This window comes from Oncorhynchus tshawytscha, linkage group LG08, assembly GCF_018296145.1.
Source record: "Oncorhynchus tshawytscha isolate Ot180627B linkage group LG08, Otsh_v2.0, whole genome shotgun sequence".
Classification (NCBI taxonomy): domain Eukaryota; kingdom Metazoa; phylum Chordata; class Actinopteri; order Salmoniformes; family Salmonidae; genus Oncorhynchus; species Oncorhynchus tshawytscha.
The window spans coordinates 6,886,839-6,910,838 of record NC_056436.1 but is presented as its reverse complement, the minus strand read 5'-3'; the positions used below and the strand labels follow the sequence as shown (position 1 = coordinate 6,910,838).

The window sequence follows — 24,000 nt, the reverse complement described above, 5'->3', positions numbered from 1 at the left end:
TAGGATGTATAGCCTCCTTTATGGGCCAGCTTCAGTCATGTAGGATGTATAGCCTCCTTTATGGGCCAGCTTCAGTCATGTAGGATGTATAGCCTCCTTTATGGGCCAGCTTCAGTCATGTAGGATGTATATCCTCCTTTATGGGCCAGCTTCAGTCATGTAGGCTGTATAGCCTCCTTTATGGCCCAGCTTCAGTCATGAAGGATGTATAGCCTCCTTTATGGGCCAGCTTCAGTCATGTAGGCTGTATAGCCCCTTTATGGGCCAGCTTCAGTCATGTAGGATGTAGAGCCCCCTTTATGGGCCAGCTTCAGTCATGTAGGATGTATAGCCTCCTTTATGGGCCAGCTTCAGTCATGTAGGATGTATAGCCTCCTTTATGGGCCAGCTTCAGTCATGTAGGATGTATAGCCTCCTTTATGGGCCAGCTTCAGTCATGTAGGCTGTATAGCCTCCTTTATGGGCCAGCTTCAGTCATGTAGGATGTATAGCCTCCTTTATGGGCCAGCTTCAGTCATGTAGAATATATAGCCCCCTTTATGGGCCAGCTTCAGTCATGTAGGATGTATAGCCTCCTTTATGGGCCAGCTTCAGTCATGTAGAAAGCGGTACCCTGCTTTAACTGTGATGTATACCCCCCTTTATGGGCCAGCTTCAGTCATGTAGGATGTATAGCCTCCTTTATGGGCCAGCTTCAGTCATGTAGGCTGTATAGCCTCCTTTATGGGCCAGCTTCAGTCATGTAGGCTGTATAGCCTCCTTTATGGGCCAGCTTCAGTCATGTAGGATGTATAGCCTCCTTTATGGGCCAGCTTCAGTCATGTAGGATGTATAGCCTCCTTTATGGGCCAGCTTCAGTCATGTAGGATGTATAGCCTCCTTTATGGGCCAGCTTCAGTCATGTAGGCTGTATAGCCTCCTTTATGGCCCAGCTTCAGTCATGTAGGATGTATAGCCTCCTTTATGGGCCAGCTTCAGTCATGTAGGCTGTATAGCCCCCTTTATGGGCCAGCTTCAGTCATGTAGGATGTAGAGCCCCCTTTATGGGCCAGCTTCAGTCATGTAGGATGTATAGCCTCCTTTATGGGCCAGCTTCAGTCATGTAGGCTGTATAGCCTCCTTTATGGCCAGCTTCAGTCATGTAGGATGTATAGCCTCCTTTATGGGCCAGCTTCAGTCATGTAGGCTGTATAGCCTCCTTTATGGGCCAGCTTCAGTCATGTAGGCTGTATAGCCTCCTTTATGGGCCAGCTTCAGTCATGTAGGCTGTATAGCCTCCTTTATGGGCCAGCTTCAGCCATGTAGGATGTATAGCCTCCTTTATGGGCCAGCTTCAGCCATGTAGGATGTATAGCCTCCTTTATGGGCCAGCTTCAGTCATGTAGAATATATAGCCCCCTTTATGGGCCAGCTTCAGTCATGTAGGCTGTATAGCCTCCTTTATGGGCCAGCTTCAGTCATGTAGGATGTATAGCCTCCTTTATGGGCCAGCTTCAGTCATGTAGGATGTATAGCCCCCTTTATGGGCCAGCTTCAGTCATGTAGTGTGTATAGCCTCCTTTATGGGCCAGCTTCAGTCATGTAGGCTGTATAGCCTCCTTTATGGGCCAGCTTCAGCCATGTAGGATGTATAGCCTCCTTTATGGGCCAGCTTCAGTCATGTAGGATATATAGCCCCCTTTATGGGCCAGCTTCAGTCATGTAGGCTGTATAGCCTCCTTTATGGGCCAGCTTCAGTCATGTAGGATGTATAGCCTCCTTTATGGGCCAGCTTCAGTCATGTAGGATGTATAGCCCCCTTTATGGGCCAGCTTCAGTCATGTAGTGTGTATAGCCTCCTTTATGGGCCAGCTTCAGTCATGTAGGCTGTATAGCCTCCTTTATGGGCCAGCTTCAGTCATGTAGGATGTATAGCCTCCTTTATGGGCCAGCTTCAGTCATGTAGGATGTATAGCCTCCTTTATGGGCCAGCTTCAGCCATGTAGGATGTATAGCCTCCTTTATGGGCCAGCTTCAGTCATGTAGGATATATAGCCCCCTTTATGGGCCAGCTTCAGTCATGTAGGATGTATAGCCTCCTTTATGGGCCAGCTTCAGTCATGTAGGATGTATAGCCTCCTTTATGGGCCAGCTTCAGTCATGTAGGCTGTATAGCCTCCTTTATGGGCCAGCTTCAGTCATGTAAAATGTATAGCCTCCTTTATGGGCCAGCTTCAGTCATGTAGGATGTATAGCCTCCTTTATGGGCCAGCTTCAGCCATGTAGGATGTTTGATGGTTTTTCATGTGTTGAAGTGGTTAGAACATTGCCAAGTTGTTCATCTGTGAAGGAGGAATCCGATGAAACGGTACCCTGCTTTAACTGTGAAGGAGGAATCCGACGAAACGGTACCCTGCTTTAACTGTGAAGGAGGAATCCGATGAAACGGTACCCTGCTTTAACTGTGAAGGAGGAATCCGATGAAACGGTACCCTGCTTTAACTGTGAAGGAGGAATCCGATGAAACGGTACCCTGCTTTAACTGTGAAGGAGGAATCCGATGAAACGGTACCCTGCTTTAACTGTGAAGGAGGAATCCGATGAAACGGTACCCTGCTTTAACTGTGAAGGAGGAATCCGATGAAACGGTACCCTGCTTTAACTGTGAAGGAGGAATCCGATGAAACGGTACCCTGCTTTAACTGTGAAGGAGGAATCCGATGAAACGGTACCCTGCTTTTACTGTGAAGGAGGAACATTGAAACGGTACCCTGCTTTAACTGTGAAGGAGGAATCCGGCGAAACGGTACCCTGCTTTAACTGTGAAGGAGGAATCCGGCTCTCTGAAACGGTACCCTAGCTTTAACTGTGAAGGAGGAATCCGATGAAACGGTACCCTGCTTTAACTGTGAAGGAGGAATCCGAATGAAACGGTACCCTGCTTTAACTGTGAAGGAGGAATCCGATGAAACGGTACCCTGCTTTAACTGTGAAGGAGGAATCCGAATGAAACGGTACCCTGCTTTTACTGTGAAGGAGGAATCCGAATAGAAACGGTACCCTGCTTTAACTGTGAAGGAGGAATCCGGCGAAACGGTACCCTGCTTTAACTGTGAAGGAGGAATCCGATGAAACGGTACCCTGCTTTAACTGTGAAGGAGGAATCCATGAAACGGTACCCTGCTTTAACTGTGAAGGAGGAACATTGAAACGGTACCCTGCTTTAACTGTGAAGGAGGAATCCGATGAAACGGTACCCTGCTTTAACTGTGAAGGAGGAATCCGAATGAAACGGTACCCTGCTTTAACTGTGAAGGAGGAATCCGATGAAACGGTACCCTGCTTTAACTGTGAAGGAGGAATCCGATGAAACGGTACCCTGCTTTTACTGTGAAGGAGGAATCCGATGAAACGGTACCCTGCTTTAACTGTGAAGGAGTTACCTGCCTCGTAACATTGTCTCTCTGAATAGTAACATTGACTCTGAATAGTAACATTGACTCTGAATAGTAACATTGGCTCTCTGAATAGTAACATTGACTCTGAATAGTAACATTGGCTCTCTGAATAGTAACATTGACTCTCTGAATAGTAACATTGACTCTGAATAGTAACATTGGCTCTCTGAATAGCAACATTGACTCTGAATAGTAACATTGGCTCTCTGAATAGCAACATTGACTCTGAATAGTAACATTGGCTCTCTGAATAGCAACATTGACTCTGAATAGTAACATTGACTCTGAATAGCAACATTGGCTCTCTGAATAGTAACATTGACTCTGAATAGCAACATTGGCTCTCTGAATAGCAACATTGGCTCTCTGAATAGCAACATTGGCTCTCTGAATAGCAACATTGGCTCTCTGAATAGTAACATTGGCTCTCTGAATAGTAACATTGGCTCTCTGAATAGTAACATTGGCTCTCTGAATAGCAACATTGGCTCTCTGAATAGCAACATTGACTCTGAATAGCAAAATTGGCTCTCTGAATAGTAACATTGACTCTGAATAGTAACATTGACTCTGAATAGCAACATTGACTCTGAATAGCAACATTGACTCTGAATAGCAACATTGACTCTGAATAGCAACATTGACTCTCTGAATAGTAACATTGACTCTGAATAGCAACATTGACTCTGAATAGTAACATTGACTCTGAATAGCAACATTGGCTCTCTGAATAGTAACATTGACTCTGAATAGCAACATTGGCTCTCTGAATAGTAACATTGACTCTGAATAGCAACATTGACTCTGAATAGCAACATTGGCTCTCTGAATAGTAACATTGACTCTGAATAGCAACATTGGCTCTCTGAATAGTAACATTGACTCTGAATAGCAACATTGACTCTGAATAGCAACATTGACTCTGAATAGTAACATTGACTCTGAATAGTAACATTGACTCTGAATAGTAACATTGACTCTGAATAGTAACATTGACTCTGAATAGCAACATTGACTCTGAATAGCAACATTGGCTCTGAATAGCAACATTGGCTCTCTGAATAGCAACATTGACTCTGAATAGTAACATTGACTCTGAATAGCAACATTGACTCTGAATAGTAACATTGACTCTGAATAGTAACATTGACTCTGAATAGTAACATTGACTCTGAATAGTAACATTGACTCTCTGAATAGTAACATTGACTCTGAATAGTAACATTGACTCTGAATAGTAACATTGACTCTCTGAATAGTAACATTGACTCTCTGAATAGTAACATTGGCTCTCTGAATAGTAACATTGACTCTGAATAGCAACATTGGCTCTCTGAATAGTAACATTGACTCTGAATAGCAACATTGGCTCTCTGAATAGTAACATTGACTCTGAATAGCAACATTGGCTCTCTGAATAGTAACATTGACTCTGAATAGCAACATTGACTCTCTGAATAGTAACATTGACTCTCTGAATAGTAACATTGACTCTCTGAATAGTAACATTGGCTCTCTGAATAGTAACATTGACTCTGAATAGCAGACTATCTTCACATATTTGAACGCACTCGCTGTCAAAAGAAAAACTTACAACCTCGTGAAAAATGAGAGGAGTTATTTTAGTTTCCCCCCCCCCCACTGTGGACAGCATCTGCAACCCCGTAGTAACTATGTGATAAAGCATTGCGCTGTTACAGCCTACCTCTGTCTGATGTAAGGTGTGGTGAAAGTTAGATGGATTACCATTACCAGGGGAAGGGAAGAGCGACAGACGATCCAGCTTCAATTTCCCCCATTTGTCCTGGCAGATTTCTGGGACGCTCCCAAGTCCCTGTGTATGTGTGTTCACATAAAGCCTATGTGTGTTCACATAAAGCCTATGTGTGTTCACATAAAGCCTATGTGTGTTCACATAAAGCCTATGTGTGTTCACATAAAGCCTATGTGTGTTCACATAAAGCCTATGTGTGTTCACATAAAGCAACAACACATTTTGAATGTCTCGGGGAATTGGATTGAATTTCACTACACTCTTATAATATCTGCTAAATATTTCTGTGTGTGTAACCAATAAAATGTGATTTGATTTGGAGTATAACTAAGTAGACACTTCCCTGTCTGTCTCCAAGGTCCAAGTCAGGATCACAGACAGTTGTGTTCATGTTTTGTTTATTTTTTTTGTATCCATTTGCTATGGATGACTAGGCTACCAATTTGATCCAGTCGAAGCAGCCTGTCTGTCGAACCCTTGCCTCACGAAGCAATCTTTGGCAGGCCACTCCCACCACAGACACAGGCGGCCGAGGCAGGCTGCTGGTGGAATGCAGTGCCCTGGTATTCTCTCAGGGAGAGCCATGAACACACAATCCCTGGGCCGAGTCCTAAATGACACTCTATTTCTGATCTCTGGCAGTCCCACCCCAGACACAGTCCCACCCCAGACACAGTCCCACCCCAGTCACAGTCCCAGACACAGTCCCACCCCAGACACAGTTCCAGACACAGTCCCACCCCAGACACAGTCCCAGTCCCACCCCAGACACAGTCTCAGACACAGTCCCACCCCGGACACAGTCCCAGTCCCACCCCAGACACAGTCCCAGAGACAGTCCCACCCCGGACACAGTCCCAGTCCCACCCCAGACACAGTCCCAGACACAGTCCCACCCCGGACACAGTCCCAGTCCCACCCCGGACACAGTCCCAGACACAGTCCCACCCCGGACACAGTCCCAGTCCCACCCCAGACACAGTCCCACCCCAGACACAGTCCCACCCCAGACACAGTCCCACCCCAGACACAGTCCCAGACACAGTCCCAGACACAGTTCCACCCCAGACACAGTTCCAGACACAGTTCCACCCCAGACACAGTCCCAGACACAGTTCCACCCCAGACACAGTCCCAGACACAGTACCACCCCAGACACAGTACCACCCCAGACACAGTTCCACCCCAGACACAGTTCCACCCCAGATACAGTCCCAGACACAGTCCCACCCCAGACACAGTCCCAGACACAGTTCCACCCCAGACACAGTTCCAACCCAGACACAGTTCCACCCCAGACACAGTCCCACCCCAGACACCGTTCCACCCCAGACACAGTTCCAACCCAGACACAGTTCCAACCCAGACACAGTTCCAACCCAGACACAGTTCCAACCCAGACACAGTTCCAACCCAGACACAGTCCCAACCCAGACACAGTCCCAACCCAGACACAGTCCCACCCCAGACACAGTCCCACCCCAGACACAGTCCCACCCCAGACACAGTTCCACCCCAGACACAGTCCCAGATACAGTTCCACCCCAGACACAGTCCCAGACACAGTTCCAACCCAGACACAGTTCCAACCCAGACACAGTTCCAACCCAGACACAGTTCCAACCCAGACACAGTTCCACCCCAGACACAGTTCCACCCCAGACACAGTTCCACCCCAGACACAGTTCCACCCCAGACACAGTCCCATCCCAGACACAGTCCCAGACACAGTTACACCCCAGACACAGTCCCAGAAACAGTTACACCCCAGACACAGTCCCAGAAACAGTTACACCCCAGACACAGTCCCGCCCCAGACACAGTCCCACCCCAGACACAGTCCCACCCCAGACACAGTCCCACCCCAGACACAGTTCCAACCCCAGACACAGTTCCACCCCAGACACAGTCCCAGACACAGTTCCACCCCAGACACAGTCCCACCCCAGACACAGTCCCAACCCAGACACAGTCCCACCCCAGACACAGTCCCACCCCAGACACAGTTCCAACCCAGACACAGTTCCACCCCAGACACAGTCCCAGACACAGTTCCACCCCAGACACAGTCCCAACCCAGACACAGTCCCAACCCAGACACAGTCCCAACCCAGACACAGTCCCAACCCAGACACAGTCCCACCCCAGACACAGTCCCACCCCAGACACAGTCCCAGAAACAGTTACACCCCAGACACAGTCCCGTCCCAGACACAGTCCCAGACACAGTCCCGCCCCAGACACAGTCCCAGACACAGTCCCGCCCCAGACACAGTCCCAGACACAGTCCCGCCCCAGACACAGTCCCAGACACAGTCCCGCCCCAGACACAGTCCCAGACACAGTCCCGCCCCAGACACAGTCCCAGACACAGTCCCACCCCAGACACAGTCCCGACACAGTCCCAGACACAGTTCCACCCCAGACACAGTCCCAGTCCGACCCCAGACACAGTCCCAGACACAGTCCCACCCCGGACACAGTCCCAGTCCCACCCCAGACACAGTCCCACCCCAGACACAGTCCCACCCCAGACACAGTCCCAGACACAGTCCCAGACACAGTTCCAGACACAGTTCCACCCCAGACACAGTCCCAGACACAGTTCCACCCCAGACACAGTCCCAGACACAGTACCACCCCAGACACAGTCCCAGACACAGTCCCAGACACAGTTCCACCCCAGACACAGTTCCACCCCAGATACAGTCCCAGACACAGTCCCACCCCAGACACAGTCCCAGACACAGTTCCACCCCAGACACAGTTCCAACCCAGACACAGTCCCAACCCAGACACAGTCCCACCCCAGACACAGTTCCACCCCAGACACAGTCCCAGACACAGTTCCAACCCAGACACAGTTCCAACCCAGACACAGTTCCAACCCAGACACAGTCCCAACCCAGACACAGTCCCACCCCAGACACAGTCCCACCCCAGACACAGTCCCACCCCAGACACAGCCCCACCCCAGACACAGTCCCACCCCAGACACAGTTCCACCCCAGACACAGTCCCAGATACAGTTCCACCCCAGACACAGTCCCAGACACAGTTCCAACCCAGACACAGTCCCAGACACAGTCCCGCCCCAGACACAGTCCCAGACACAGTCCCACCCCAGACACAGTCCCAGACACAGTTCCAACCCAGACACAGTTCCAACCCAGACACAGTTCCAACCCAGACACAGTTCCACCCCAGACACAGTTCCACCCCAGACACAGTTCCACCCCAGACACAGTTCCACCCCAGACACAGTCCCAACCCAGACACAGTTCCACCCCAGACACAGTCCCACCCCAGACACAGTCCCACCCCAGACACAGTCCCAGACACAGTTACACCCCAGACACTGTCCCAGAAACAGTTACACCCCAGACACAGTCCCAGAAACAGTTACACCCCAGACACAGTCCCGCCCCAGACACAGTCCCGCCCCAGACACAGTCCCACCCCAGACACAGTCCCACCCCAGACACAGTCCCACCCCAGACACAGTCCCACCCCAGACACAGTCCCACCCCAGACACAGTCCCACCCCAGACACAGTTCCACCCCAGACACAGTCCCAGATACAGTTCCACCCCAGACACAGTCCCAGACACAGTCCCACCCCAGACACAGTTCCAACCCAGACACAGTTCCACCCCAGACACAGTTCCACCCCAGACACAGTTCCACCCCAGACACAGTCCCAACCCAGACACAGTCCCAACCCAGACACAGTCCCAACCCAGACACAGTCCCACCCCAGACACAGTCCCACCCCAGACACAGTCCCAGAAACAGTTACACCCCAGACACAGTCCCGTCCCAGACACAGTCCCAGACACAGTCCCGCCCCAGACACAGTCCCGCCCCAGACACAGTCCCAGACACAGTCCCGCCCCAGACACAGTCCCAGACACAGTCCCACCCCAGACACAGTCCCAGACACAGTCCCACCCCAGACACAGTCCCGACACAGTCCCAGACACAGTTCCACCCCAGACACAGTCCCAGTCCGACCCCAGACACAGTCCCAGACACAGTCCCACCCCGGACACAGTCCCAGTCCCACCCCGGACACAGTCCCAGTCCCACCCCAGACACAGTCCCACCCCAGACACAGTCCCACCCCAGACACAGTCCCAGACACAGTCCCACCCCAGACACAGTCCCAGACACAGTTCCACCCCAGACACAGTTCCACCCCAGACACAGTTCCAGACACAGTTCCACCCCAGACACAGTCCCAGACACAGTTCCACCCCAGACACAGTCCCAGACACAGTCCCAGACACAGTTCCACCCCAGACACAGTTCCACCCCAGATACAGTCCCAGACACAGTTCCACCCCAGACACAGTCCCAGACACAGTCCCACCCCAGACACAGTCCCAGACACAGTCCCAACCCAGACACAGTCCCAACCCAGACACAGTCCCAACCCAGACACAGTCCCAACCCAGACACAGTCCCAACCCAGACACAGTCCCAGACACAGTCCCAGACACAGTCCCACCCCAGACACAGTCCCAGACACCGTTCCACCCCAGACACAGTCCCAGACACCGTTCCACCCCAGACACAGTCCCAGACACAGTTCCACCCCAGACACAGTTCCACCCCAGACACAGTTCCAACCCAGACACAGTCCCAGACACAGTCCCACCCCAGACACAGTCCCAGACACAGTCCCACCCAGACACAGTCCCAGACACAGTTCCACCCCAGACACAGTCCCAGACACAGTCCCACCCCAGACACAGTCCCACCCCAGACACAGTCCCACCCCAAACACAGTCCCACCCCAGACACAGTCCCACCCCAGACACAGTCCCACCCCAGACACAGTCCCAGATACAGTTCCACCCCAGACAGTCCCAGACACAGGCCCACCCCAGACACAGTCCCAACCCAGACACTTCCACCCCAGACACAGTCCCAGACACAGTCCCATGCACAGTTCCACCCCAGACACAGTCCCAGACACAGTTCCACCCCAGACACAGTCCCAGACACAGTCCCACCCCAGACACAGTCCCAGACACAGTTACACCCCAGACACAGTCCCAGAAACAGTTACACCTCAGACACAGTCCCAGACACAGTTCCACCCCAGACACAGTCCCAGACACAGTTCCACCCCAGACACAGTCCCAGACACAGTTCCACCCCAGACACAGTCCCAGACACAGTTCCACCCCAGACACAGTTCCACCCCAGACACGGTTCCGTCCCAGACACAGTCCCAGACACAGTCCCACCCCAGACACAGTTCCACCCCAGACACAGTCCCAGACACAGTTCCACCCCAGACACAGTCCCAGACACAGTTCCACCCCAGACACAGTTCCACCCCAGACACAGTTCCACCCCAGACACAGTCCCAGACACAGTCCCACCCCAGACACAGTCCCAGACACAGTCCCACCCCAGACACAGTCCCACCCCAGACACAGTCCCAACCCAGACACAGTCCCAGACACAGTCCCACCCCAGACACAGTCCCAGACACACAGTCCCACCCCAGACACAGTCCCAGACACAGTTCCACCCCAGACACAGTCCCAGACACAGTTCCACCCCAGACACAGTTCCAACCCAGACACAGTTCCAACCCAGACACAGTCCCAGACACAGTCCCACCCCAGACACAGTCCCAGACACAGTCCCACCCCAGACACAGTCCCAGACACAGTCCCACCCCAGACACAGTCCCACCCCAAACACAGTCCCACCCCAGACACAGTCCCACCCCAGACACAGTCCCACCCCAGACACAGTCCCAGATACAGTTCCACCCCAGACACAGTCCCAGACATAGTTCCACCCCAGACACAGTTCCAACCCAGACACAGTCCCACCCCAGACACAGTCCCAGACACAGTCCCACCCCAGACACAGTCCCACCCCAGACACAGTCCCAACCCAGACACAGTTCCACCCCAGACACAGTCCCAGACACAGTCCCAGACACAGTCCCATACACAGTTCCACCCCAGACACAGTCCCAGACACAGTTCCACCCCAGACACAGTCCCAGACACAGTCCCAGACACAGTCCCACCCCAGACACAGTCCCAGACACAGTTACACCCCAGACACAGTCCCAGAAACAGTTACACCTCAGACACAGTCCCAGACACAGTTCCACCCCAGACACAGTCCCAGACACAGTTCCACCCCAGACACAGTCCCAGACACAGTTCCACCCCAGACACAGTCCCAGACACAGTCCCAGACACAGTTCCACCCCAGACACAGTCCCACCCCAGACACGGTTCCGTCCCAGACACAGTCCCAGACACAGTCCCACCCCAGACACAGTTCCACCCCAGACACAGTCCCAGACACAGTTCCACCCCAGACACAGTCCCAGACACAGTCCCAACCCAGACACAGTCCCAACCCAGACACAGTTCCAACCCAGACACAGTTCCAACCCAGACACAGTTCCAACCCAGACACAGTCCCAGACACAGTTCCACCCCAGACACAGTCCCACCCCAGAAACAGTCCCAGACACAGTCCCAGACACAGTTCCACCCCAGACCGAAGCAGGACTGTGACAGAGGGAAATATGAGCAGGTCCTTGTCTAAACATGAGCCCAGAATGGGAGTGTTCTGTGCTGTACTGACAAATATTTCAGATTTGAAAGATCCTCCCCATACCATATTGTTTTGGTCTGCTGCAGTGCAGAGAAAGTTTTTACAAACGTCTAAAACCCGAGTGGGGTATCAACGAGGAAGTAAGCCCATGGAGCTTGATTTTGATTGGTTGTTTTATAACTCAGCCCATGGAGCTTGATTTTGATTGGTTGTTTTATAACTCAGCCCATGGAGCTTGATTTTGATTGGTTGTTTTATAACTGAGCTCTTGCCTCTCTCTTTTGAGTAACAGTTTTCTAATGTTTCATCCAGGGATGGAAATTAAGAATAACTCGCTAGCCCGAGGCTAGTACTTTTCAGTAGAAAAAATGTGTCCTTCTAGCCTGCCAGATTGTGACATTTTTGTGCTTTCTAATAGTATAAATTTTGGAGCCAGGCTAGTAACATTGGGGTCTGCTCTAGACTTTCATCTACATTATCTCTGTCTGTTAGTTGTCCTGGGACTATAAATGGTATTTAGTACTCTGTCCATACAGGATTTTTAAAAATGTATTTATTATATTTCAATTTTTTGCTAGTTGCGGGCCAAAACTCTTGATTTTTATTGTGGCAATTCAGACATTTTGCACGGTGAATTATGATGATTTTATAAAATGTGCAAATAAATGCTCTGACGAGGGAAAGTTTGTTGCTTGATTGAATCATTTTATGCAATTAAAAGTGTGGTGATTGGACAGTTTATGCGGTAACATTGCAATGATTTGACTGGTTAATGCGGTGATAGTGCAGTGATTGGTCAGATGTTTTAAACCCTTGCATAATATGTGGAGTTGTTGATCTGGCTAAATATGTTGCAAATCGCAAAATCCTGGAGGGACTGAGTAATGAAGATGAAACCAACAATACTGATTGTTGTAATTTGCAAACTTTAGAGAGAGATCTATTCATTGTGTGGCAGTAAAGTGTGTGGCAGACAGGACCATGGCGCGGTGTGTGGCGATGGTAGAGCACGGTGCTCTGTAGAGCCGATGGTAGAGCACGGTGCTCTGTAGAGCCGATGGTAGAGCACGGTGCTCTGTAGAGCCGATGGTAGAGCACGGTGCTCTGTAGAGCCGATGGTAGAGCACGGTGCTCGGTAGAGCCGATGGTAGAGCACGGTGCTCGGTAGAGCCGATGGTAGAGCACGGTGCTCGGTAGAGCCGATGGTAGAGCACGGTGCTCGGTAGAGCCGATGGTAGAGCACGGTGCTCGGTAGAGCCGATGGTAGAGCACGGTGCTCGGTAGAGCCGATGGTAGAGCACGGTGCCCGGTAGAGCACGGTGCCCGGTAGAGCCGATGGTAGAGCACGGTGCCCGGTAGAGCACGGTGCCCGGTAGAGCACGGTGCCCGGTAGAGCCGATGGTAGAGCACGGTGCCCTGTAGAGCCGATGGTAGAGCACGGTGCCCGGTAGAGCCGGTGGTAGAGCACGGTGCCCGGTAGAGCACGGTGCCCGGTAGAGCACGGTGCCCGGTAGAGCCGATGGTAGAGCACGGTGCCCTGTAGAGCCGATGGTAGAGCACGGTGCCCTGTAGAGCACGGTGCTTGCAATACCAGGATTGTGACTGGCTCCCCAAGCAGTGTTCTAAAATGTTTTATTCTCTCTTTCAGGCTCGAAACATCCAAACGGGAGAGCTTGCTGCTGTTAAGATTATTAAACTGGAGCCAGGTGAGTTTGATCGACCTACAATTCCTCTTTCTACTTATCAATGAAACGTACTCACTCATTGACAATTTCTAACTAAAGAGGACGGTTAGCATGTAATGTTGCAACCCAGATTTAAGGGAGAACAATGTTATCATAAGACTGAGTGTAGGTGAGCAGCCATTTTGACAAAAAAAAAAATCATAATCTGGAATTCTCTGTTAAAACCATTTAAACCCTGATGTGTTGGAAGTGAGTTCTGTACCTTTAAGCCTGTTGTAAAACTGGCTGCAGAAGCCATGGATTTATGTAGTTTTGTAAGATCGGAGGAAAATAAATGTTTGAGGTCTCCATGGGTCTTGGACTGGCTGGCTCCATGGGTCTTGGACCCAGATTAGTGGGATTACCACCAGAGGACCTGTTGTGCCTCCAGGCTGCCACCCTGATAAACACCAGCTGATTAACTAACCTAATGACTCTGATGTCAAGAAGGGGGGTCCCTACTGGGGGGTTCCTCCAACGGTGGTCATTGGTGTGACAGGGACCATAGGAGTTGGCTAGACAGCACAAACAGATGTGGCACCAGGCAAGGTGTTTCCTCATCCTCATACTAATGTTGATAACAGGTCTCTCCCTTTTTAGAGTTTGTTTTTAGACTGACCTTTTAATCCTAAAAGTTGAATAGAAATTAAGGATGTGTGTTGTGTGGCTTTTTTGTTGCATCTTATTACATGTTAACTCACGCTTCGTGGTTCAACTCCATAGTAAGCCAAGGGAAAAATTCCCTCCTGATTCTGATCCCTTTTTTTGACGATCTTTCACCACCAGAGATCCGTAGATAGAATGCATCCCAAATGCAACCCTATTCCCTACATAGTGCACTACTTTAGACCAGAGCCCTATTGAACCCTATTCCCTACATAGTCCACTACTTTAGACCAGAGCCCTATGGAACCCTATTCCCTACATAGTGCACTACTTTAGACCAGAGCCCTATGGAACCCTATTCCCTACATAGTGCACTACTTTAGACCAGAGCCCTATGGAACCCTATTCCCTACATAGTGCACTACTTTAGACCAGGGCCCTATAGAACCCTATTCCCTACATAGTGCACTACTTTTGACCAGGGCCCTATAGAACCCTATTCCCTATATAGTGCACTACTTTAGACCAGAGCCCTATAGAACCCTATTCCCTACATAGTGCTCTACTTTTGAGCAGGGCCCAAGTAATGCACCATGGTCGGGAATAGGGTGTCTAGTGAAGCAACCATAAGCAGGGCTTGATATTCAGGTAAATTTGCAAGTCGCACACTGGGCTAGTGCCAACGAAAATTTGGGGAGGGTGTTGTTGCCCTTGAATTATTATTATTTTTAAAAAATTGTGCACCTAGCAAGAGTGTTTGGATAGCGTTGTTTCTGGGGTGTACAGTGTAGCCTACATGTGATGGCAGAGTTGGAAACACGAATGCCAAGCCTGTTTGATACAAATCAGTCTACTTTGCGGTGAATATTTAACACTGGGACGTTTTTTGGGTTAAATGTTTATTCAAATGGCACATGACTTTTTTTAAATACCTGGTTTGCGTACCCATTGTTGCCTCAGTTTGCATTTCCTGGTAGATATCGTCAGTTGAACGGTCTTTCCTGCCCTACCTGCTACCAATGTCATTCTTCTGGAAGCCGCTCCATACAACGACCAGCTGAGCGCTGCCCAAAGATATTCCACTTAAACTAGGGCTGTGAGCTGCCCAAAGATATTCCACTTAAACTAGGGCTGTGTGCTGACCAAAGATATTCCACTTAAACTAGGGCTGTGTGCTGCCCAAAGATATTCCACTTAAACTCGGGCTGTGTGCTGCCCAAAGATATTCCACTTAAACTCGGGCTGTGTGCTGCCCAAAGATATTCCACTTAAACTAGGGCTGTGTGCTGCCCAAAGATATTCCACTTAAACTAGGGCTGTGCGCTGCCCCCAAAGATATTCCACTTAAACTAGGGCTGTGCGCTGCCCAAAGATATTCCACTTAAACTAGGGCTGTGCGCTGCCCAAAGATATTCCACTTAAACTAGGGCTGTGTGCTGCCCAAAGATATTCCACTTAAACTAGGGCTGTGCGCTGCCCAAAGATATTCCACTTAAACTAGGGCTGTGCGCTGCCCAAAGATATTCCACTTAAACTAGGGCTGTGCGCTGCCCAAAGATATTCCACTTAAACTAGGGCTGTGTGTGGCACACGTGCAGTAAATCATATACATAACAGCTTCGGGAATTCGGCTTTTACATTTGTATTGCACGTCTAGCCCTGTAGCCCTGGGAGAGAAGTACCTTACCGGACCGTGGTCATCTGTTAGGAGGAGGAGGACCGGACCGTGGTCATCTGTTAGGAGGAGGAGGACCGGACCGTGGTCATCTGTTATGAGGAGGGGGACAGGACCGTGGTCATCTGTTAGGAGGAGGAGGAGGACCGTGGTCATCTGTTAGGAGGAGGAGGAGGACCGTGGTCATCTGTTAGGAGGAGGAGGACCGTGGTCATCTGTTAGGAGGAGGACCGTGGTAGTTAGGAGGAGAGGACCGTGGTCATCTGTTAGGAGGATGAGAGGAGGACCGTGGTCATCTGTTAGGAGGAGGAGGACCGGACCGTGGTCATCTGTTAGGAGGAGAGAGGAGGAGGACCGTGGTCATCTGTTAGGAGGAGGAGAGGAGGACTGGACCATGGTCATCTGTTATGCGGAGGAGAGGAGGACTGGACCGTGGTCATCTGTTATGAGGAGGACTGGACCGTGGTCATCTGTTATGAGGAGGACTGGACCGTGGTCATCTGTTAGGAGGAGGGGAGGAGGACCGTGGTCATCTGTTAGGAGGAGGAGGAGGACCGTGGTCATCTGTTAGGAGGAGGAGGAGGACCGTGGTCATCTGTTATGAGGAGGAGAGGAGGACTGGACCGTGGTCATCTGTTATGCGGAGGAGAGGAGGACTGGACCGTGGTCATCTGTTATGCGGAGGAGAGGAGGACTGGACCGTGGTCATCTGTTAGGAGGAGGAGAACGACCGTGGTCATCTGTTAGGAGGAGGAGAACGACCGTGGTCATCTGTTAGAAGGAGGAGGACCGTGGTCATCAGTTAGGAGGAGAGGAGGAGGACCGTGGTCATCTGTTAGGAGGAGGAGGAGGACCGTGGTCATCTGTTAGGAGGAGGAGGAGGACCGTGGTCATCTGTTATGAGGAGGAGAGGAGGACTGGACCGTGGTCATCTGTTATGCGGAGGAGAGGAGGACTGGACCGTGGTCATCTGTTATGCGGAGGAGAGGAGGACTGGACCGTGGTCATCTGTTAGGAGGAGGAGAACGACCGTGGTCATCTGTTAGGAGGAGGAGAACGACCGTGGTCATCTGTTAGGAGGAGGAGAACGACCGTGGTCATCTGTTAGGAGGAGGAGAACGACCGTGGTCATCTGTTAGGAGGAGGAGAACGACCGTGGTCATCTGTTAGGAGGAGGAGGACCGGACCGTGGTCATCTGTGAGGAGGAGGAGGACCGTGGTCATCTGTTATGAGGAGGAGAGGAGGACTGGACCGTGGTCATCTGTTATGCGGAGGAGAGGAGGACTGGACCGTGGTCATCTGTTATGAGGAGGACTGGACCGTGGTCATCTGTTAGGAGGAGGAGGAGGACCGTGGTCATCTGTTATGAGGAGGAGAGGAGGACTGGACCGTGGTCATCTGTTATGCGGAGGAGAGGAGGACTGGACCGTGGTCATCTGTTATGCGGAGGAGAGGAGGACTGGACCGTGGTCATCTGTTAGGAGGAGGAGAACGACCGTGGTCATCTGTTAGGAGGAGGAGAACGACCGTGGTCATCTGTTAGGAGGAGGAGAACGACCGTGGTCATCTGTTAGGAGGAGGAGAACGACCGTGGTCATCTGTTAGGAGGAGGAGGAGAACGACCGTGGTCATCTGTTAGGAGGAGGAGGACCGGACCGTGGTCATCTGTTGAGGAGGAGGAGGACCGTGGTCATCTGTTAGGAGGAGGAGAGGACTGGACCGTGGTCATCTGTTATGCGGAGGAGAGGAGGACTGGACCGTGGTCATCTGTTAGGAGGAGGAGGACCGTGGTCATCTGTTATGAGGAGGAGAGGAGGACTGGACCGTGGTCATCTGTTATGCAGAGGAGAGGAGGAGGACCGTGGTCATCTGTTATGAGAGGAGGACTGGACCGTGGTCATCTGTTATGAGGAGGAGAGGAGGACTGGACCGTGGTCATCTGTTATGCGGAGGAGAGGAGGACTGGACCGTGGTCATCTGTTATGCGGAGGAGAGGAGGACTGGACCGTGGTCATCTGTTAGGAGGACCGGACCGTGGTCATCTGTTAGGAGGAGGAGGAGGACCGTGGTCATCTGTTATGCAGAGGAGAGGAGGACTGGACCGTGGTCATCTGTTATGCGGAGGAGAGGAGGACCGGACCGTGGTCATCTGTTAGGAGGAGGGGAGGAGGACCGTGGTCATCTGTTAGGAGGAGGGGAGGAGGACCGTGGTCATCTGTTAGGAGGAGGGAGGAGGACTGGACCGTGGTCATCTGTTATGCGGAGGAGAGGAGGACTGGACCGTGGTCATCTGTTAGGAGGAGGAGGAGGACCGTGGTCATCTGTTATGAGGAGGAGGACTGGACCGTGGTCATCTGTTATGAGGAGGACTGGACCGTGGTCATCTGTTATGAGGAGGACTGGACCGTGGTCATCTGTTATGAGGAGAGGAGGAGGACCGTGGTCATCTGTTATGAGGAGCAGAGGAGGACTGGACCGTGGTCATCTGGACCGTGGTCATCTGTTATGCGGAGGACTGGACCGTGGTCATCTGTTATGAGGAGGAGGACTGGACCGTGGTCATCTGTTATGCGGAGGACTGGGCCGTGGTCATCTGTTATGTGGAGGACTGGGCCGTGGTCATCTGTTAGGAGGAGGAGGACCGTGGTCATCTGTTATGAGGAGGACCGTGGTCATCTGTTGTTAGGAGGAGGAGGACCGTGGTCATCTGTTAGGAGGAGGAGAGGAGGACCGTGGTCATCTGTTAGGAGGAGGAGAGGAGGACCGTCATCTGTCATCATGAAGTGCTTTGAGAGAATATTCAAGGATCATGTCACCTCCACCTTACCTGACACCCTAGACAAGAGGTATTCAACTTTTACCTGACACCCTAGACAAGAGGTATTCAACTTTTACCTGACACCCAAGACAAGAGGTATTCAACTTTTACCTGACACCCAAGACAAGAGGTATTCAACTTTTACCCTTTGAGGTCCAGAGCCTGCTGGTTTTCTGTTCTACCTGATCATTAATTCATTCATTCATTAATTAATACACACACCTGTAGTGCCAGGTCTAAACCACACACACCTGTAGTGCCAGGTCTAAACCACACACACCTGTAGTGCCAGGTCTAAACCACACACACCTGTAGTGCCAGGTCTAAACCACACACACCTGTAGTGCCAGGTCTAAACCACACACACCTGTAGTGCCAGGTCTAAACCACACACACCTGTAGTGCCAGGTCTAAACCACACACACCTGTAGTGCCAGGTCTAAACCAGGAACAATGAAAACAAGCAGCAGAATTGGCTTTGCGGTCCAGAGTTGAGTTTGAGGGCCCTAGACCCACAGCAATTTGCATCCCGCCCCAATAGATCCACGGATGACTCAATCGCCATCGGACTGGACACTGCCTCATCTGGACAAGAGAAATACCAATTTAAGAACACTGTTCATTGACTGCAGCTCAACCTTCAACACCATAGTACCCTCCAAGCTCATCACTAAGCTTGGGGCCCTGGGTCTGAACCCCGCCCTGTGCAACTGGCTCTAGGACTTCCTGACAGGCCATCCTCAGGTGGTGAAGGTAGGGACCAGCACCTCTGCTGATCCTGAACACAGGGGACTGTGTGGTCACGCATGTCTTCAACTTAAATCATTACGTGTGTAGATGACACAACAGTGGTAGGCCTGATTACCACCAACAACAACAAGACCGCCTACAGGGAGGAGGTGAGGGCCCTGGCAGAGTGGAAAATATCCTCAACGCCAACAAAACGCAGGAACTGATTGTGGACTTCGGGAGACTGCACAGGGGGCACGCCAACATCGACGGCTGCAGTAGAGAAGGTGAAAAGCTTCAAGTTCCTTGGCGCACGCATCACTGGCAATCTGAAATGGTCCACCCAGACAGACAGTGTGGAGCAGGCGCAATGGCGCTTATTCAACTGCTGCAAATGTATTCAACTGAAATCACATACAGTACCAGTCAAAAGTTTGGACACACCTACTCATTCCAGGGAACTAAATTCCGCTAATTAACTTTTAACAATGCACACCTATTAATTGAAATGCATTCCAGTTGACTGCCTCATGAAGCTGGTTGAGAGAATGCTAACCAGTGTGCAAAGCTACTTTGAAGAATCTAAAATATATTTTGATTTGTTTAACACTTTTTTTTTTTGGTTACCTTCGCCAGATCTGTGCCTCGACACAGTCCTGTGTTGGCGCTCTACAGACAATTCCTTTGACCCCATGGCTTGGTTTTTGCTCTGACATGCACTGTCAACTGGGGGACCTTATGTAGATAGGTGTGTGCCTTTCCAAATCATATCTAATCAATTGAATTTACCACAGGTGGACACCAATGAAGTTGTAGAAACGAGGATGATCAATGGAAACTCAATGGAAGCTCAATTTCGAGTCTCAATGCAAAAGGGTCTGAATACTTATGTAAATTAGGTATTGGTTTTTATTTTTTATAAATATGCAGAAAAACACATTTCGCCTTTGTAGTTATGGGGTATTGTGATGTCACTATGGGGTATTGTGATGTCACTATGGGGTATTTTGATGTCACTATGGGGTATTGTGATGTCACTATGGGGTATTGTGATGTCACTATGGGGTATTGTGATGTCACTATGGGGTATTGTGATGTCACTATGGGGTATTGTGATGTCACTATGGGGTATTGTGATGTCACTATGGGGTATTGTCTGTAAATTGATGAGGAAAAATGTTTTTATTTGATCAATTTCAGAATAAGGCTGTAACTTTACAAAATGTGGAAAAAGTCCAGGGGTGTGAATACTTTCTGAATGCACTATTTACTGTATATTCTCTCCATAATGTCTATACATCCCATCATAACCATATATATTTATACTGAACAAAAAATATAAACGCAACATGTAAAGTGTTGGTCCCATGTTTTATGAGCTGAAATAAAATATCGCAGAGATTTCCATATGCACAAAAAGCTTATTTCTCTCAAATATTTAGCAAAAATGTGTTGACATCCCTGGTAGTGAGCATTTCTCCTTTGCCAAGATATGCCACACCTGTCAGGTGGATGGATTATCAAGAAGCTGATTAAACAGCATGATCATTACACAGGTGCACCTTGTGCTGGGGGGGAAATAAAAGGCCACTCAAAGCTGTGTAGTTTTGTTAACACAATGCCACAGATGTCTCAAGTTTTGCGTGAGCCTGCAATTGGTATTCTGACTGAGTTGAATGTTCATTTCTCGACCTTAAGACACCTCCGACGTCGTTTTAGAGAATTTGGCAGTACCTCCAACTGGCCTCGCAACTGCAGACCGCATGTAACTCTGCCAGGCCAGGAACCACATCCGGCTTCTTCACCTGCGGGGTCTGGTGATGATGAAACAGTGGGTTTGCACAACCAAAAGATTTCTGCACAAACTGTCAGAAATCGTCTTAGGGAAGCTCATCTGCGAAGCTCGTCGTCCTCACCAGGGTCTCGACCTGACTGCAGTTCGGCGTCGTAACTGACTTCAGTGCTCACCTCTGATGGCACCTGGCTGGAGAAGTGTGGTCTTCACAGATAAATTGATTATTTAAATTGACTGATTTCCTTGTCAATTGTAACTCCAAAAATCATTCAAATTGTTGCGTTAAGTTGTATATTAGACTCTGACATTTATATTTCTTAATTCCATTTTTCTTTTTTTTAGATTTGCATGTATTGTTATGTGTTGTTGGGTATTACTCTGCTGCGTGAGCTAGGAACACAAGCATTTTGTTACACCCGCAATAACATCTGCTAAATATGTGCATGTGATCAATAAAGTTTCATTTGATTTGAATGGTCATTTAAAAAATATAAAAATAAAAAGTTTATCCTATTACACCTTTTCTACTACATGGGAACTGTGACTTATGAACAACAACAACTCTAAAAAGACCTGTGGTCCGTGAGCTGGTGTGAACTCCTCTCTACATGTGTCCCAAATGGCTGAGTGGCGTGTCTCTTCTGCCCTACATTTTGTATTTTTAATCCCAGTCATTTTGCCTCTTGATAGACCGTCATTGTAAATAAGAATTTGTTCTTTTAATTTACTTTTTAACGTAAACAATTCTCACCACGTCTGTGTCTGAGTCTCCCTATATAGTGCACTACTTTTGACCAGAGTCCATAGAAGTAGCATTTGGGTCTCAGTCCTTGTTATGTTTTTCTGCGCATCTCAATAATGCATGCTGAAAATGGTCCTCTTTTTAAAAAATATATATATATTTTTTAATTTGAATGTTTCTGCTTCCCTGTGATGCTATTTGCTGCATCTGTTAAGATGGCAGAGAGGTCAACAGCTCATCTCTTAAGATGGCAGAGAGGTCAACAGCTCATCTCTTAAGATGGCAGAGAGGTCAACAGCTCATCTGTTAAGATGGCAGAGAGGTCAACAGCTCATCTGTTAAGATGGCAGAGAGGTCAACAGCTCATCTGTTAAGATGGCAGAGAGGTCAACAGCTCATCTGTTAAGATGGCAGAGAGGTCAACAGCTCATCTGTTAAGATGGCAGAGAGGTCAACAGCTCATCTGTTAAGATGGCAGAGAGGTCAACAGCTCATCTGTTAAGATGGCAGAGAGGACAACAGCTCATCTGTTAAGATGGCAGAGAGGTCAACAGCTCATCTGTTAAGATGGCAGAGCGGTCAACAGCTCATCTGTTAAGATGGCAGAGCGGTCAACAGCTCATCTGTTAAGATGGCAGAGAGGTCAACAGCTCATCTCTGCACTGTAGGAGCAATACCTATACAGTCAGTCAGTCTGGTTGTCAAGAGGAAGGATTGGGCTGTTAGCTAGGCCCCTTTCTGTTCTGGGAAATCAGGAAGGCTCTCGTAATTGACATCCGACTCTCACTGCCACATTGGATGCTTCATCCGTAGTGCTTTCTTTAGCTGCTCCTGTAGTAGACTAATTCTAGCAGTTCCCTCTATGTGTAGAGAAGTGACTGTTTTCTAGCCTCCGTGCCAGTCTGTTTGTGCCATTGTTCCAACTCCTTGCCACTCCATTATCATGCTACATTTTGGCTTGATAGGGACAGCAATGGAGTAGACAAGAGCACAAACAGATCTGGGACCAGGTTATAGAATGAGACAACAGATCTGGGACCAGGTTATAGAATGAGACAACAGATCTGGGACCAGGCTATAGGAGGAGACAACAGATCTGGGACCAGGCTATAGAATGAGACAACAGATCTGGGACCAGGCTATAGAATGAGACAACAGATCTGGGACCAGGCTATAGAATGAGACAACAGATCTGGGACCAGGCTATAGAATGAGACAACAGATCTGGGACCAGGCTATAGAATGAGACAACAGATCTGAGACCAGGCTATAGAATGAGACAACAGATCTGGGACCAGGCTATAGAATGAGACAACAGATCTGGGACCAGGCTATAGGAGGAGACAACAGATCTGAGACCAGGCTATAGAATGAGACAACAGATCTGAGACCACTATAGAATGAGATAACAGATCTGGGACCAGGCTATAGGAGGAGACAACAGATCTGGGACCAGGTTATAGAATGAGACAACAGATCTGGGACCAGGTTATAGAATGAGACAACAGATCTGGGACCAGGCTATCTGAGACCAGGGAAGGAGACAACAGATCTGACAACAGGACCAGGCTATAGAATGAGACAACAGATCTGGGACCAGGCTATAGAATGAGACAACAGATCTATAGAATGAGACAACAGATCTGGGACCAGGCTATAGAATGAGACAACAGATCTGGGACCAGGCTATAGAATGAGACAACAGATCTGAGACCAGGCTATAGAATGAGACAACAGATCTGGGACCAGGCTATGAGACAACAGATCTGGGACCAGGCTATAGAATGAGACAACAGATCTGGGACCAGGCTGGAGACAACAGATCTGAGACCAGGCTATAGAATGAGACAACAGATCTGGGACCAGGCTATAGAATGAGACAACAGATCTGGGACCAGGCTATAGAATGAGACAACAGATCTGGGACCAGGCTATAGAATGACAACAGATCTGGGACCAGGCTATAGAATGAGACAACAGATCTGGGACCAGGCTATAGAATGAGACAACAGATCTGGGACCAGGCTATAGAATGAGACAACAGATCTGGGACCAGGCTATAGAAGGAGACAACAGATCTGGGACCAGGCTATAGGAGG

General features: G+C 49.8%; 1 protein-coding gene across 8 annotated transcripts in view; it reads left to right on the top strand.

Moving 5' to 3' along the window:
• The window catches only part of LOC112257197 (mitogen-activated protein kinase kinase kinase kinase 5), a 130,429-nt gene that overhangs the window by 6,185 nt on the left and 100,244 nt on the right, over positions 1–24,000 (top strand). For all 8 annotated transcript variants that reach the window (XM_042325144.1, XM_042325150.1, XM_042325149.1 and 5 more), the window contains exon 3: positions 13,460–13,517. In XM_042325144.1, coding sequence (XP_042181078.1) covers positions 13,460–13,517 — 58 coding nt within the window. The remainder of the gene's footprint in view (positions 1–13,459; positions 13,518–24,000) is intronic.